This window comes from Callospermophilus lateralis, chromosome 11, assembly GCF_048772815.1.
Source record: "Callospermophilus lateralis isolate mCalLat2 chromosome 11, mCalLat2.hap1, whole genome shotgun sequence".
Taxonomy (NCBI): Eukaryota; Metazoa; Chordata; class Mammalia; order Rodentia; family Sciuridae; genus Callospermophilus; species Callospermophilus lateralis.
Window position 1 is genome coordinate 48077746 of NC_135315.1, and position 16110 is coordinate 48093855.

The 16110-nt window shown below is 52.3% G+C and overlaps 1 protein-coding gene across 1 annotated transcript in view; it reads left to right on the forward strand.

Moving 5' to 3' along the window:
* The first annotated feature begins 3658 nt into the window (after positions 1–3658).
* Positions 3659–16110, forward strand: part of Wscd1 (WSC domain containing 1) — a 43214-nt gene continuing 30762 nt past the window's right edge. The window contains exons 1-2 of the mRNA XM_076870680.1: positions 3659–3833; positions 12883–13584. Of these exons, the coding sequence (XP_076726795.1) occupies positions 13167–13584 (418 nt within the window). The 5' untranslated portion in view covers positions 3659–3833; positions 12883–13166. The remainder of the gene's footprint in view (positions 3834–12882; positions 13585–16110) is intronic.

The following is a 16110-nucleotide window of genomic DNA, read 5'->3' on the forward strand; positions in this document are numbered from 1 at the left end:
TCACCCTGGTGGCTGATAGAATCCTATGGACAATAAGATGATAGCTCCATACAACAGGGATCTATTTTGTGACCAGAGCAAGAACAAGCAGACTTTGGAGTTCTTGAAAAGAAACATGGGATCCATTGGGAACCTGCCTGGGTTCATTAAAAATATTTCATGCTAGACACATTGCATCTTAAAAATCAATTATTTATTTAATAAATGTTTAGTGAGCATGCCTATGTGCCAAGAATAAGCTTAGCATTAAGGATATAGCTCTAAATGAGATGGAAAGTTCCCTGGCTTTGTGAGGGCTCAGAGGACTGAGGAGGAGAAGACAGACAATAAACCAGTATATGCACAAGGTGCTGGTCGGGGGATGAGTATCATGAGGACTGAGAACTGGACAGCAGGGTGGGTGCTGTAGCTGGAATGTCAGGGAAGGCCTCTTGGGGAGGTGGCATTTAGAGAAAGAGAAGGTACCCTGAGCCTGGTGGATCAGCATTGGGATGAATCCCTCCTCCCTAGCAATGGCGACAGGTAAGAGGACTTTGCAATGTATGAGACATCTGGATTTCAGCAAAGCCTTTGGAAGAACCCCTCCATGTAATATTTACTAAAATATGTGCTTGCTCTGTGGCAGATGCTGTTTTATTTATGCACTCATCAGCTCAGACTTTGGGCCTCTTTTATGACCAGTTCTCTTTCCTGGGAACTCCTTAAGGGTTCTGGTTCTTTCCATCAAGAGTCTCCTGTGTTTGTGGCAAAATATGACACACAGTGGGTGCTTGCTCAGTGAATAGATGGAAGGATGGCTGGAAGAAAGTAAGGAGGGAAGGAAGGAAGGAAGGAAGGAAGGCAGGCAAGCAGGCGGGCCAGCAGGTGACCTGAAGTTAGGAGGTAGTGTAAATTCTTGAGATCCAACGATCAAGGTCCACCAAGAGATGAGATGATGAAGTCAAGAGCCAAACAGAGAGATGGACGTGAGGTAAGATCAGACCCATCTGATTCTTAGACCCAGACTTGCTGGGAAGGCAGTGATGGGTACATTACCCATTTGTAACTGGACATACATCAGCACCATGGTGGGACCACTGTAGAAACCCTGGTGACATTAGAATCTCTTCCCACAAGTGCTTTTGGGATATGGACAGAGGTAATATGCAAAATGACTACCAATGTTCCTGGCTATGTAGAGAAGAGATGGGGTCAGGGAGTTGGTGTGGCTTGGTAGCAACTCTGTTATCAGGCCTGGCCCACGTGGCCTCCTCACACCCCCTTACCTGTCACCATTGCTAGGGAAGAGGGATTCATCCCAATGCTGAAATGCTCCTGACCATTTTGACACCTAAGCTGCCTTTCCCAAGCTCTTCTCAATACCCCATGGGTCCCTTCATGTGTCTCCTCTCTCAACATCCCTCCTTACAGTCAGCAGGTACACCTGCCTGTCTTCCACACAGAGGTCTGTGCAGGTGCTTCCCTGGAGGACTTTGCAATGCAGGTGCAGTGGGACATCAGGTTCTGTCCTTGAGACTTCTGTCTTTCCCTGGTGGCATCCCCATGGACTCCTCAGCTTGAGTCCTATGGCCCAGGTAGCTGTCCAAGGTGGTCTCCTTGCCCAAGTAGCAGCTGTGGGGCTGCATCTGACCTCCCAGAGAAACTGGGCTTCAGTTTCCCTGGGCTGTCTTTGATGCAAACCTCGGGACATCATCTAACTTTGGGTGTCAAGAGTTTCATCTGTTAAGTGGATACACCAAGACAGTTTATTGGGAGTTTTAAGTGGAACAATGGGAATAAAATGGCCAGGGCTGGCTTCATAGGCATGAGACTTTGCAAGGCACAGGAGACTGCAGTTTCATCTCTTGAAATTTATGATAATTTTTGAACATGGAGCCCACATTTTTATTTTGCACCGGGCTCTGCAAATTATGTAGCTGGTCATAGAGAGGGTTTTGAAAACCCCAAAAGCATTGTAAAGCACAGTTTGTGTTATTGATTACAATGATACAAATATGTCTGTAAAGGATATGGATATTTATGACAGGGAGGGGTGTGTACATTTCTGCAAGCCTGGAATGTTGGGATAGCATAGAATTTGTCACTGTGTCCTCACCCAGGTCCTCCAAGGACTCCAGAAAACTCAACTTTCATTCCCAGGCCATAGACACTGTTCTAATTCTAGATTTGGCTTGATTAACTGTGGAAACTTCAGCAGTCTCTTCCCTCTCTGAATGTCACTGATCTGCACCAAGCCAGCTCCCACTAGTCCCATCTAATCCTCTCCCTGCTGCCCTGCACCTGTTGAAAGCCTGCTCTAAGCCTGGCTGAGCAGCTCTGCCCCTAGTGGGAGTTGGAGGCATGAAACTCCCTTTCAGGAAGCCGGAGTTAGAGCCACGCCACCTGCTTCTCCACCTCTACTGTCCTCAGACTCTGGGAGCATCTTAATAGCCCGCCCTGGGTGAGATCTGGGCCCACTGGTATAGCTGGTGCTGTGACTTGAGGGTTCTGGGGAGCCGTGGGGGACTCCTTAATGGGGGTAATTCCTTAAGAGTGGATCCAGCCTTTATCTGAAGAGAAGGTTGTCTAAAGAACTATGGGAGTGTTCCACATCTGTCCGTATGTGTGTGTCTGTGAGGCAATGCCCAGTATGTCCCTCTATACAAGTGCGTCTGCTTGCTAATGGACTCCATTTAGTATGTGGCATTGCTTCTGTGGGTAACTATATCAACGAGTGAGTGGGTCTGTCACTGTGTGTCAGTGTGGGACAGTGTAATAATAAGCTAATGGCAGAGCCCTGAACGCATAGGCAGATGGTGTCAGTGATTTGTCTGTGGGGCTATCATTCTGTGTGGGACTGTTTCAGATTCTGTGGGTGGGTGTGTTGTAGCATGTGCTTGTTTCTGAGTGTTCATGTGGGTCTGTGCCCGTGTCTATGCCTGTAGATGTGGTGATCAGTGTCCAGCTCTGCATGGGACAGTGATCCAGCTTGTGCCTGACTCTGTGTATTTGTAAGAGAGCGCTATAAACTGCGTGATTCTATGTGTATGTGCACGCCTGTTACAGTGTCCTAGCTTGTTTCTGTGTGAGTGGAGCAGAGCCCAAAGTGTGTGCGTATGTGTGAGTGTGGGTGTCAGTGTATCTGTCTGTGAAGCCGTGATTCAGTGTGTATTTGTATCCGATGGTGTGTGTCTGTCACCGTGTCTGCATCTGAGTGAGTTGTGGGGGCGTGCTCCTCTGGGTGACGGTGCACAGTGTGTTTGTGTGTGTGTGTGTCGTGTGAGCACCATGATGTGTGTATTAGAGCCAACAGAGGCTCCGACGCAAGGCTGTGGCTGAGTGTGTATGTATCAGTGAGTGTCAGGGTCTTTGCTTGGCAGTAGCGTGTGTGGTTCGCAGCGTGTGCCTACCTCGCGGGCCAGGGCAGGTGTGGACCCCCGCCCGCGAAACCGAGACCCCTCCTGCGAGCTGAGCGGCGGGCACAAGCGCCGGCGCCTCTAGGACCCGGCGGCGGCCGGCCGCTGTCCCCGGGCCGCGCGAGTGAGCATGTGCAGAGCCGGGCGCCCGCTCGCCCGCTCGCCGCCCGCCGCCCGCTCCGCGCCCGCAACCAGCTCGGCGCCCGCACGCCCGCTCCGCCGCCCGCTCCGCCGCGGCTTAGCCGGGACAGCCGCGGCTCGGGATTGCTGAGCCGCGGGGCCGTGCCGGGACAAGTCGGTCAGCTTGCAGCGGGCGCCGGGGGCGTGCGGGCGCCAGGGGCGCCTCTGCTCCGGGCACTGCGGGGCTGCGGGCTCCGCGCCCCGGGAGGCGGGCGCGTGGCCGGCGGTGCGGACGCCCCAGCCGGCGGCGATCGCGGGGTGAGTCCTGTCTCCCGGGTGCCTCAGCTGGGACCCCCGCGCGGGCTGCAAGTCGGATTTCCCTCAGCCGTGGGCAAACAAGTTTTTGTAGCCGGGACTGGGAGCGCGCCGGGGTTGCACCTGCTCGGGCTTCGGGGCGGGTTTTCGCAGGGTGCTTTTCCGGGGGGCTGGGGAGCGGGAGCGTGTGCGTGTGTGGGGAGCGCTTGGAAACAATCGGGCTGAGCCGGTGGTGCTTTAGCCAGTTGCACAAGCCGGATCCCCCGCCAGGGTCCGGAGAGACCGTCCGTTTCCCAGGAGGGCTCCGCGGTCCGGGCCCAGGGAGGGGGCAAGGGCAAGATTTGGGGTGCGCACTGTCTCCCTCCTAGTCGGGGACGTTCAGCAGAAGCAGCTCCCTCTCGTTCCGCTACCAAGCCAGGCTTCCGGTCAGCGAGGTCCCCCCCCCCCCCGCTCCGCCCCCAGCCCGGTTTCTTGGTGAACTTGAACAGAGACCGAAGCAAAGGCAAAAATCAATCGAAACGTATGTATTTTGTCTGGAAAATTACCCAGCATAGAGCTTTGCATCTTCCTAGGTGTGGACGGCGACTCAGGACTGGACGCTGTTTATTGCGTTTTTCTTTGATACTCAGAAGCATCCCTGGTTTGGGTCCCCTGTCTCAGGATAACCCCGATGACTGCTTTACTTGAGCATATGGGCCCCACAGAAGATACCTGGTCATGGCTGGCTCACTGGTGGAGAGGTGGGGGCAGGGACTGGGACCTCTGGCCCTTCTTCTGACTCCTAGGAGGGTGTTGAAGGGGTTTCGCCCCATAGCCCTGCCCTGTGATCCAGTCTCTGGTCATTCTTGCTGTCCCAGATGCTCCCAAATGGACAGACTCAGAACTCCACCGTACTTTTGTGACCCTGGATGCTACTAGCAACCCTCCTGTTGCTGGAAGAGGGAGGCATTTGGGCCAACCCATGTTGGGACCCATGGTTGAGATCAGGAGTAGGGGCATTTTCTCCAGAGAATTACTGGGTTATCCGACACAGGAAGTGAGGGCTAGTGGGTAGTTAAAGAATTAGAGGAGGCCTCAAGCTGGCTGGCCCTGCTCTGACTGCAGCCTTCCCCTACTTAGCTGCAAGTGCTGGAGGAGGGCAGGGGAAGGTTTCTTTGGGGTAGGAAGACGTTTATTTCTCCTAAGCATGCTCCCCCCCCCACCACCACCACTACCACACACAGTCAGTATGGCCCCTGGCGGTTGTGTGGAGAAGGTGCCTTGCAGGCTGCCAGAGCTCGGGGTTTCTGTAGAGAAGAGCAGGACCTTTCCAGAGTGCAGTGGCTGAAGCTAACTTGGCAGGCCACCAGGCTGGTGGGCTGAGCCTGATTCCCTCATCTTCCCCACCAGAAGCCTCTTGGCCCTCATCTGCAGCTGTACCCTTCAGGTCTCAACAGGATGGTTCCCACAGTTCCTCTGGAAGACCTTATTTTGGGGGTGAGGGGGTCCTTCTTTTCAGTGGGTGATGGAACTCTCAATGGTCCTATCATGTGGCCTGATGCCCAACTGATCAGAAGTGAAGAGAAGCCTAGATTGAGCAGAAGGCTAGTCTCACCAGGCAGAGGGGATGTTATGGGTCACCAGTTGGCCTCCTGTTAAGCCTGAGTCTCCAGCCCAGCTGGTTCAGCCCAAGCACTGCAGAGCAAGTCAGTGATTCGCAGAGCTGGGTTCCTTATAGAGTCAGCTTAAAAATGTGCCTGAGAGCCTCCAAATTCAGAGCCTCCAGGCCCAGACAGAGTCTAGCCTCTCAAGAAGGTGTATTTCTCTTTGTAGACATTCCCATCTGGCTTCGACCCTGGTCAGTCTTGTTGAGACCAGATCCTCTCCCTGGAGCTTCAAAGAGTTCAAGTTCAAGGACTTTGGGGCAGCTCTGAGTTTATGCCTTTAGGGCTTTATCCATAAGATATGAGTGGTAATCCTGAGAAACAGCAAGGCCAGAGCTGGGTCCTAACATCTGGGGCCAGGCTGGGCTAGAGGCTGTCGCTGCTCATTTGGGGAAGGAGTGGGTGAGCATGGCCTTCCACTACCTTCTCCCTGGGCCTCATAGTTACACCTTCTCATTGCTTCCTGTAATCTTTCCTCCTCTCGGCTTTTATAATCACCATGTTGATTTATGGCCTACAAAATCATCACAGGTGTGCCACTTTGAGGGGAATGTGGTCATGGAGGAGCTGTACTTCTACACCATCTCCTTGCATGACTGTGAGAAGTGTGTGAAGGAATGGGCTGGATTTATTTTGTAAGCCATACAATACGGTGCACCTCTTGGTGGGTGTTAAGACCCCTTCCCTCCATTTGGCTTCCCTTTCCTTAGAAAGTCCTGGGGGATATGAGCCCCCTTGGCATGAGGGGATAGGGGGCTTCTGAGGACAGGAATGCCCAGGGTTTCTTGGCCCCCATTCAACAGCACCAAGCCCCTATCCCAGGGGTGGGAATGGAGCCAGAGAAGGGCAAGCCTGACTTTGACTCAGTGTTCCACTCCCTGGTCCATATTGATCCAAGTCACTCAAACACCTGTTTACCTGCTACCCTCTGAGCTAGACCCAAGACAGTCTTTAAGGATTCACCACCAGGTGGAAGAAACACAAATGAATAAATTAGGATACTATTAGAGGAATAGTTCAGCAATAGTTCAGAAGAGATTATGATTGGTGGTTTTAAGAGTGGACTGGACTCCAAATCAATCAACCCAAACAGGGAAACAAATGCCAGTCCCCAGCCCCCACAACCATTGTCAGCCTCTAGCATGGTGCTTGAAAGTCTCCCCATCTGGTATTGAGCAAATGAAGGCCCTATGATCCAGCAGATCATACCACACACTTGGAATTGGAAAACTTGGGTTCCATCTAGCAAAAGCTGTTTCTTTGTTCAAGTTAATTGGTTTGCTTTCTGTCTCAGATTCTGCATCTATATAATGGGGATCCTAATTCATAATATAATAACTTTGTAAGTTTATAGGAGGATTACTCATTTACTGTTCTGCTCATTCATTCAACGCACTTGATAGTACATGAAAGTGCCTTGCGCTCTTTAGTGTGGTATAAAATATTTATTATTTATATGAACTTCAGCAGTAGGTTTACTGAAGGGGTTTTCCAAGTTGGCATTAAATGTTTGGGCCTTATTATAATTTATTTTTATGTTTTTATTATTTGTGACTGACAAAGCATAACTGTATACACTAAGGGGGGGGTGCAACTTGATATTTGATACCTGTACACCATGAGGAATGATTTCACTTATTGACTATTATGTTTTGCATCTCTTTAAAGCAACATTTTAAAAAAATTTGAACCCTTTCTTTTTAAGTTTTAAAGTTCAGAAGATCAAAGAGGCCACTGAACACTGAGCCTCTTCAAAGACAGGGACCCCACGCCATTTCCGTTTCCTAGAACTTGTCCCTTTCCAGGGTCCAGCAGGTTTATATTTAATAGATTCCTTGTTCCTTTTCTCAGCCTTTAAGACCCAGAGGTGTGAACCCTGGAGTGAGGGCTTCATACACAGAGGACAGAGGCACCTCTGTGCCTGCAAGGGTCTGGCAGGCTGGGGAGGAAGTTGGGATGACAGCAGGAAGCCTAACTTAAGGGAGAACACAAAACCCAGGCACAGGGCAGTATCCAGCTCACCATCAGCACTGGGGAATGGCTCTGCTCTGGGGACCAGGGGAGCTTCTTGGAAGAGGTGGCATGGGGGCTGAGCCTTGGTGGCTAGAAAACATTTCAGAGCTCTGAGATGAGGCAGAGTCAGAGGTGGCTACGGGGAGATGCTTTAAAAGGGCTTGAAGCTTCTCAGGGAGGGAGCAGGAGCCTAGAGCAGGTGGGAATCAGAAAATCTGGGTCCCAGGGAGGAGGAGGTTGGGGGGAGGCAGGTGGTACCTGGCCAGGGACACAACACTGGTTGGGACACAGGGTTCTAGAAAGAATAGACAGGGAAGGCCACTGAACACTGGGCTAAGGAGCTTAGATTTGTTCACCCAAGCCCAGGGCACCCACTATAGACAGTAGCAGAATGATCTTTATATTAGATCATTTTCTTAGGGGACAGTCTCTTAGAGAGGAGATGAGGTCTGATGACAGGCGGTGAGCTTGAGCAGGTGCTGAGGCACAGGATGGAGAGGGGAGAGTAACCAAGGACCCCTGAACCCAGCTGGAGGCTCCCAAACATGGCTTTATGAGGTCCCAAGGCTGAAGACTCCCTGGCTGCCAGTCACTGAGGCTGGGGGCTCTGAGCTGTTGGGACATGGGTGCCCATTTTCTTGTGTGGAGAACAACAGGCTGAGCCATGTTCTTTGTCTTCAGAGTCCCTGTCCTGCTCAGAGCTCTGAGTCTTAAGAGCTCTGAGCATTGCTGCAGTGGCCACCATGACTGAGATCCTTCCGGGGGACCTGGGGTGTCAGGAGCGTCATCTCTGGGCAGGCAGTTGAAAGGAGAGATGGTCATGTGCCTGAACTCCAGTGGCCACTGGTCAGCCAGCTGCAGAGACTGGCTCTTGTGCTGTTTTATCTTCCTGCTGCCACCCCTCAGTCTCTAACTCCCAGCTTAACTGGGAAGTAGGTATCCCCAACACCTGTCCCCTACCTCCTCCTTCCTGGGGCTCAGGAAGGAGACCCACTTGCTCTAGGCTCCTTCTCACTCCTTGAGGCTTCCAGAAACTCCTCTGTTTGATTATTCTGTCATTCCTAAGAGGGAACTCAGGGTGTCCCTCCTTAGGCCATGCTTGAGTAACCTGAGGCCTCTAGAAAGCATCAAGTGGAGTGACAGGTGTGCATTTTCGTCCATTCTGGATGTCCCTTCCCAGCGGGGCTGAGCCTCAGGCAGTGGGGGGAGTTGGAGAGAACCCACCGACCTCCCACTGAAGCACTTCGCATGGTTACAAATGGGAGTGCACCTGGAAGGCGGGCATTGGGGAAGAAGGATGGAGACTTCCAGAAGAGGGGAGAGACTCTGAGGCTGTCTCTCAGCCAGCCCCAGAAGGCTGGAACACTTACCCACATGGCTGTGTCTGGAAGGTTTGGCTCAGGAGATGCCATGTGTCGCATCATCTCCAGGAGCTTTGGCCTGGCATGATTTCAAAAAGGTGCTGACGGAGGCACACTAAACTCCTTTCAAGAATAAATCTTGCCTGGGCAAAGCCAGGACCGAGGGGGAGAAAACAGGCAGGGAGCTCAGTGGTAGCCAGGTGGGTCCTGGGAGCGGGTGGGCTGGGCCTGTAGGCTGGCCCTGAATGACTGCATTTAGGCATTGAGCTTCACCTGGTTGACATTCAGGGACAGATCTGAGCTCTCAAATGTGGGGAAGCAGAGCCTCTGTCTTGGCAAGAGGCAGGGAGGAAACGAGATGGTGCCGGTGAAGTACACAACCCATGTAGCCTATTTATTAATGCTGCAAGGGCTTCATAAGTGATGGCATTGAGAAATAAAGCGGTTGCTAACGGCAGTCTTAGCTGAGATCAGCGTCAAGCTAGAGTGGGATATCGGGCTCATCTCAGGGAGCAGGGGGCTAACAAGGAGACTGCCTGCTACTTGAGACTGATTCTACCAGTGACAGAGCTGCTATAGGCCTGTCCTCCAATACTCCTTGTTTGCCTTTTTTTTTTTTTTTTTTTTTGGTACCAGGGACTGAGCTCAGGTACTCAACCACTGAGCCACATCCCCAGCCCTATTTTGTATTTTATTTGGAGACAAGGCCTCACTGAATCACTTAGCATCTCGCCATTGCTGGGGCTTGCTTTGAACTCTCGATCCTCCTGTCTCAGCCTCCTGAGGCACTGGGATTGCAGGCATGTGCCACTACACCTGGCCTTGTTCCCCTCTTTTGCATTCATAACCAGAGCATGACATAGTCTGTAGGTAACAGGAGTGTCACATCCACTCCCCTGCTTCAGTCCCATAGCAATACCATCTACCCAAATGAGAAGCCTGAGGCCCTGTCCTGGGCAATGATTTGCCCATGGTCCATGTGCTCTCCCAGAGGGCCTGCTCGCTCTGGGATGCACTGGGCACAGCCGATAGCCTCCCAGGCCCGATGCAGACAGGCAGTGGCCAGATACCTGCCCAGGTGTCTGCTGGTTTCTTTGGAAGTTTAGTCACTCAACAAACATTTCCCATCACTGCCCTGCTAGCTGTGTGCTGGGGTTTGGGGGTATGGAGGTCTATAAGGCATGATCCGTGTCCTGAAGGGGCTGTATCCCTGTGGAGAGGTGAGCGTGGCAGAGTGAGGGACCATTGGCAAATATTGTTGGTCAAGGATGGCTGAAGTCTGGGGCAAGAAGACAAGTTTCTGATGCTTTGGGCAGAACATCTTCATAACCCACCTTTAGCAAGCACCCTGTCCACCTCATAGTGCCCAGAAACCTCTTCCCCAGGCCAGGGGGAGACCCTGTGGGGTGGGGGAGTGCCGGGCAGGGCGCTGTAGGGTCTTGGGGAACTGAGAGTGAATCCTGATTGGTTCTGGGGCCCCACAGCACCCAGGTCCTACTTAGTGCCCTGTATCCAAATCCTATTTCTAAAATGCATGTTAGTTCATGCCGTATCTGGCCTTCAGAATTTGAATCGTAGAGCCATTGCCCACCTTTCTGCTTCATCGCCCCAGGAACTTCCTCTCCACGGCCAAGGTACCACCTCTCGCCTTTTATTTTAGTTGTGTGGGATTTTTCAGTGATCCCAACCTCCTTTCACCAAAACCTTTTGCAAACATATCTGGAAATCCCTGTCTGTGGCATTATAGCAGATAAAAGGCTCAGGTACTCTAGTTCATATGCATGTGACCTCAACTCTGCGAAGTTGCGTCCTTTGATGACCCATGCAACATTCCATCTCTCCCACCTTTCAGCCTTCATCTCTGGCTCTGGGTTCGTGGAATGTGAGCTTTGACTGCTCCAGGATCCTACAGGAACAGGTTTCTGGTAGTCTATCCATTCATCTAACTCTTGCTTAGTATAAAAAGTGTATTCATAAACAGGATCACTGAGCAGTTACACTGTGCCAGGCTTCTGGCTGGGGACCAGAGTTACAAAAATAAATAGGAGATGGCTTTCCATCACTGAGGTTGATGGAAAAAACAGAGGAACAATGCTAATTGTCACAGGATGGTGAGTGCTGGGATAGGGGTCAGCACAGGCTGTGAGAAGACCAAAGAAACTACCGGTGGGTGGATGATGGGCAGGGAAAGCTGCTTGGAGGAGGTGACATCTGGGCTGATCCCTGGGAGAATGCAGGGATTCTCCAGACATAGAGGGAAGAGAAAACAGGCGGCATGTGCAAAGGCACTGGGGCTCGGTGGGCTGTGGCCACTGAGGCTCTGCTGGAAGGTGATTGTGTGTGTGTGTGTGTGTGTGTGTTTGTGTGTGTGTGTATGATGGGGAAGCGGAAGTGGAAGAAAAAGGCTTGGCAGAAGATGAGGCTGGACAGGCCGGATCACGAAGGGGGCCTTGTATGTCATGCTAAGGAGCTTGGAGTTTATCCCCAAAGCCTCGGGGCGCTATTGAAAGGGGTTTTAAGCAGGGGAGTGCCGTGATGAGATTTGCGAGTTAGGAGGATCACCCTGGCGGCCTTGTGGAAGATGGATTGGTGGGGCCAAAGCTGGAGGCAGAGAGATCAGTCAGGATTTGGGGGGATTTTCTCTCTGGTTTTACAAATCTGACGAGAGAGACTGGGTGGGGTGGGCCTGGCAGACGCAGCACCAGCTTACAGAGAAAGGAAAGGCTCTGGGGCCACCGGAATGGCTTCCTGACTCAGGGCCCATCCCACCTCCATTTGCTCATTACCCCGATCTGGCGGCCCTCACCACTCCATCAGGAAGGGCCAGGCTGGTCTGGGCCCCTTTGAAGTTTCCCTGAGCCCCCAGCCTCCCGGGGGACCTGGAATGCAGGCCTTGGAGCCCAGACAATGTCTCTCTGCTCACACCGGCTGACTGTCCCAGGCACACAGATAGGCCATTGAGGGGCCCTCGCGGATCTGGCAGGAGTCCCAGGCCATGTTAGTTATGGGCAGTGGCTTAGTCATGCTTCTGGGGGCCTTTCTTCTGGGACAAGCCTGTCCTTGTGCTAAGGGCCTTCCTCACAGGCAGCCCAGCCCCTGGCTGGGCAGCTGCAGAGCCCTCGGCCAACCCTAACAGAGCACTTCAGAGGTACCGCCAAGGGGAATCAAAGCCCTTCGGGAGCGCCCGCGTCCCTGGGAGTGGAAGGCACCATGGAGGGCTGCTCAAAGGCCCCTCCACCTTCTCCACACCCCGTGCCCTGGCCTCTGGTGCTGTCCCCGCCCTTTGGCCCTGGAAGGAAGCCAACTGAAACACACTCCCTCCCCTGGGCCCCCTTCTTTGTGAAAGGCAGTGACCAGCTCTGCAGGAGCTCCTTCCAGAACCTAGTTCACAGTCCCATCGCACCCCTGGAAGTCAGCTGAATGCATGCATGTATTGAGTACCTGCTGTATGCACCTACCCAGGCTAGGTGCACTTTATATGAAGGTGACTCATCACAGGTTGGACCGTGTAGTAGTTGAGGGGATAGGATCTGAATAGAGACTGATCAAAGGCTTGGCACTTGTGTTTGCCGACTGTGTGACTTAGGAAAATTGCTCTGCTCTATTTGCCCATTTCCTCACCTGTAAAGAGAGGATGTTACAATATCCCCTCTATTGGATGGATGCGAGGTTAAATGAGATAATGCCCAATGAACTTTGCCGAGTGTTTGGCACATAAGGACTCATAAGGACTCAGTAAAAAGCCGCTGTGGTGTTTCCTCCTGCTGTTTATTGCTACTGCTATTATCTCTGGATCTTCACTGCTCTTCAAGAGACATTTCACAGAGGAGGAAGCTGAGACCCAGAGAGGTTAAACAGTCACACAGCTGGCTAGTGGCAGAGCTGAGGTCTGAACCCTGCCCTCTGTCCAGGGTTTCTGCCATACCCACAGCCCTTTTGATAAGTCAATCCCAGGTTTGGGGGTGTCCTGGACCCCCGGGAGGGTGGTGGCAGACCCTCCTATTGCACCTAAGTGCCCTTTCTCCACTTTTCCAGGTTTCCAAGCCAGGAGAAGAGGGTTGGTAGCGCTCAGCGATGGGGAAGATGGTGCCATCCGCACAGAAGCTGCAGCCTCGGGGCCCTGTGGCTGCTGGAGATAAGTAATGGCGCCATTTGAACACCTGCTGGAAATGGTGCAGAAACCGTAGCCCCAGGAGAGCACGGGCAGGTGCTGGGAGCCAGGATGCGAGGATGACGCCTCCGGAGGCCCCAGCCTCCCTCCTGCCCGCGCGCTAGGAGCCGTCCCCAGGCCCCAGCCGGGAGCCCAGCTGCCCAGGGGCATGGCCAAACCTTTCTTCCGACTCCAGAAGTTTCTCCGCAGAACGCAGTTCCTGCTCTTCTTCCTCACGGCCGCCTACTTGATGACCGGCAGCCTGCTGCTCCTGCAGCGGGCCCGAGTGGCCCTCCCGCCGGGCCCCCGGGCGCCCGGCACCCTGCAGGCCCTGCCGGTGGCCACCGTGGCGCTGGGCGTGGGCCTGCCCGACGGCAGAGCCCTGCGCGATCCCCGTGTCAGCCCGGATCCGCTGCTCCACGAGGACGCGCTGCGGAGTCCCCTGGCTCGGTCGCCGCCGGTACCCCTGCGCTGGCCCCGGAGGAACCGCAACACCGAGCTGCGCCAACTGCGGCGCCGCTGGTTTCACCACCAGGGGTCGCCCACCCTGGGCCCCGAGGCCCCCAGGCCGGCCGCGCTCAGCCGAGGTAGGTGCTCAGCCGCATCTTGGGGGGCTGCTCCCAGGAGCCCTGCTCAGGCTCCCAGGTTTGATATTCCCTTTCTCTGTCGCTAAGGCAGCTGGAGAAATAGGTCCAACTGGCTTATGGCCTTTCCAGATCCCTCCTTTACTCCTGCAGAGCCGGAGACAGAGAGGAGCTGTGATGTGAATTCCTTTAGCATTTCGCTCGCTCACCAGCGGGGATTTCATAGGGCTCAAGGTCGAGATGTGTGAACCCAAAGCTCCAACTCTGGGTTCAGAATAACTTTCTCTAATGGCTCAGTTGTACCTTGCTGGGTGACCTTGGGCAGATCAACTTAACTTCTCTGGATCCCTCTTGAAATGGAGATAGACACCCACCCCAGGTTTATTGTGAGGATTATGGGTGTTAGTATAGAGCAGCGGGGTCCCACGCTTGCAGCACCAGGCACCTGGAAATCTGTTCCCAGTGCAGATGCTCAGGTTTTCCCACACTCAGTGAGGCCAGCCATCCATGTATCAGCACTCTCTCTCTCTCTCTCTCTGGGGTCATTCTGATGCATGCTTCAGCCAAGAGCCACTAAGAGAGGGGCCCTAGTATATCCTTTGGCATTCTCACTCCCAGCTTTTGCTATTTAGTAAAACTAATTTATATAGTGTTTCCTGTGCATCTGTATATCTACTCTGTTCAGGTACTAGAATTATCTCCAAATGTTCTGATGAAGAAATTGAGGCACAGGGAAGTTCATTAAGTCACCAAGGTCATCCTCTTTGCTTGGGTTTCCTGGAAGCAAACCCTGAGACCGGGATTCAGATGCACACAGTAGATTTGGGGTGTGATCCCAGCAAACACTGGTAGGAGAGTGGGAAAGAGACCAAGAAGAGAAGCAGCCATAAAGGTGCATTATTGAGCAGGTTACTACTGGGCAACCAGAGCTTGACCAGCTCGGAAGGGTCTGCAGTCAGAATAGATCACACAGCTCCTGGTGACCTGGAAGCAGTAGGCCTGAGAGACAGGGGAGGCACAGCAGGATTGGCCATGGTTACAAGGCTGGGTTTCCCACCTGGGGACACTTAATTATGCACATTGTCTGTGCAGGGCTCAGTCAATTGTTGGGTGCTTGGTGAGTACCCAGTAAGTGCTGAAGTTGCTCTTGAATGGTGACTGGGCTCAGTCATTTTCTCAGCATCTCTGACACCTCCTCATTTGGTCCTGTGCCCTAAGTCACAAGAAGAACTGCTTCCTTGACTGTAAAAGGTGTAGTTGGAACATCGGGCCCTACGTGGAAGCGTGTAGAAGGAGAGGTTAGGGTGGACACCAAATCTGAGTTAGGAGAGCTATGAGTGCCAGCCTTGGAGTTAAGCTGTATTCTTGTGGGCGGGGGGAAGGGTGGTGGTGCTGGGGTCTGAGGGTGGTGACAAGGGTCCAAGGAAGAGAAAGGAGCCCAAGCTTTTCTTGCCTTAGGAAGATGATTCTGGTAGCCCCAAAGAATGAAAACTAGAGGAAAGAAGTTTTCTCAGAAATCATCTGGTTCCTAGTCCTTGCTATAGGATTTCTCAGCAAGATTTGCACATTAGAAGAAAGAAATAGCTGATGGTTTCTCATTAGCTTATTTTACACAGGTGTACTTTTTGTAAACTCACCCCGACACACCAAGAAACTGTCTCTATGCAGTTTTCACTGATGCAACTTGTTTAGACTAAGGTGTAAACGACTGACAGATGACAGCATAGACTTCTTGAGAGGAAGTCATGATAAGAGCACAAGTTCTGAAAACAGACCTGGGTTTCTTTCTTGGTATTGCCATCGATTGACCCTGCAACCTAGGGAAAATTGGCCTTAATTCCTCTTTTCATTTCTCTCTGTTCTCACTGAGGATCTGCTATATGGGTCTACACATGTGTTTTTCACTGTGCCCTTGAGAGCCCAGTCTGATGATGGAATCAGACTTGTGCCCAAGTGATTACTGCACAGCATGACCCAGGTATGATAGAGGCATGGCAAAGGGCTTGCAGACTCATTAGACCAAAGTGACCTCTAGCCTGGTGTGGTGGCATACGCCTGGAATCCTAGCAACTAAGGGAGGCTGGGACAGGAGGATCACAAGTTCAGAGTCACCCTCAGCAACTTAATGAGGCCCTAAGCAACTTAAAAAAAAAAAAAAAAAAAAAAAAGCTGTGGAGATGTGGCTCAGTGGTTAAATGCCCCTGAGTTTAATTCCTGGTGCAAAAAAAAAAAAAAAAAAAATGTGACCTCCTCTGCTATTGAGCAGCAGAAAAGAGGACTCAGGGTGACTAGCTATGACCCTGAGTATAGAATATGTATATCCAAGAGAACCAATAAGCATCCTTTAACTTACTTCTAGTAATAAAAGCTGAAGAAATTGTGCCTAGATATAAGCAGGACTGATATTCAACTGTAATCTAACAGCATGGTCTTATTGAGGGCTAAAAAAAAAATTGAAATACTTCCATACCTATTGATAGTTACTGCCCAGAGCTTCTGGGGTGCCCTCTGTACTCTGGCTGCCTCCCC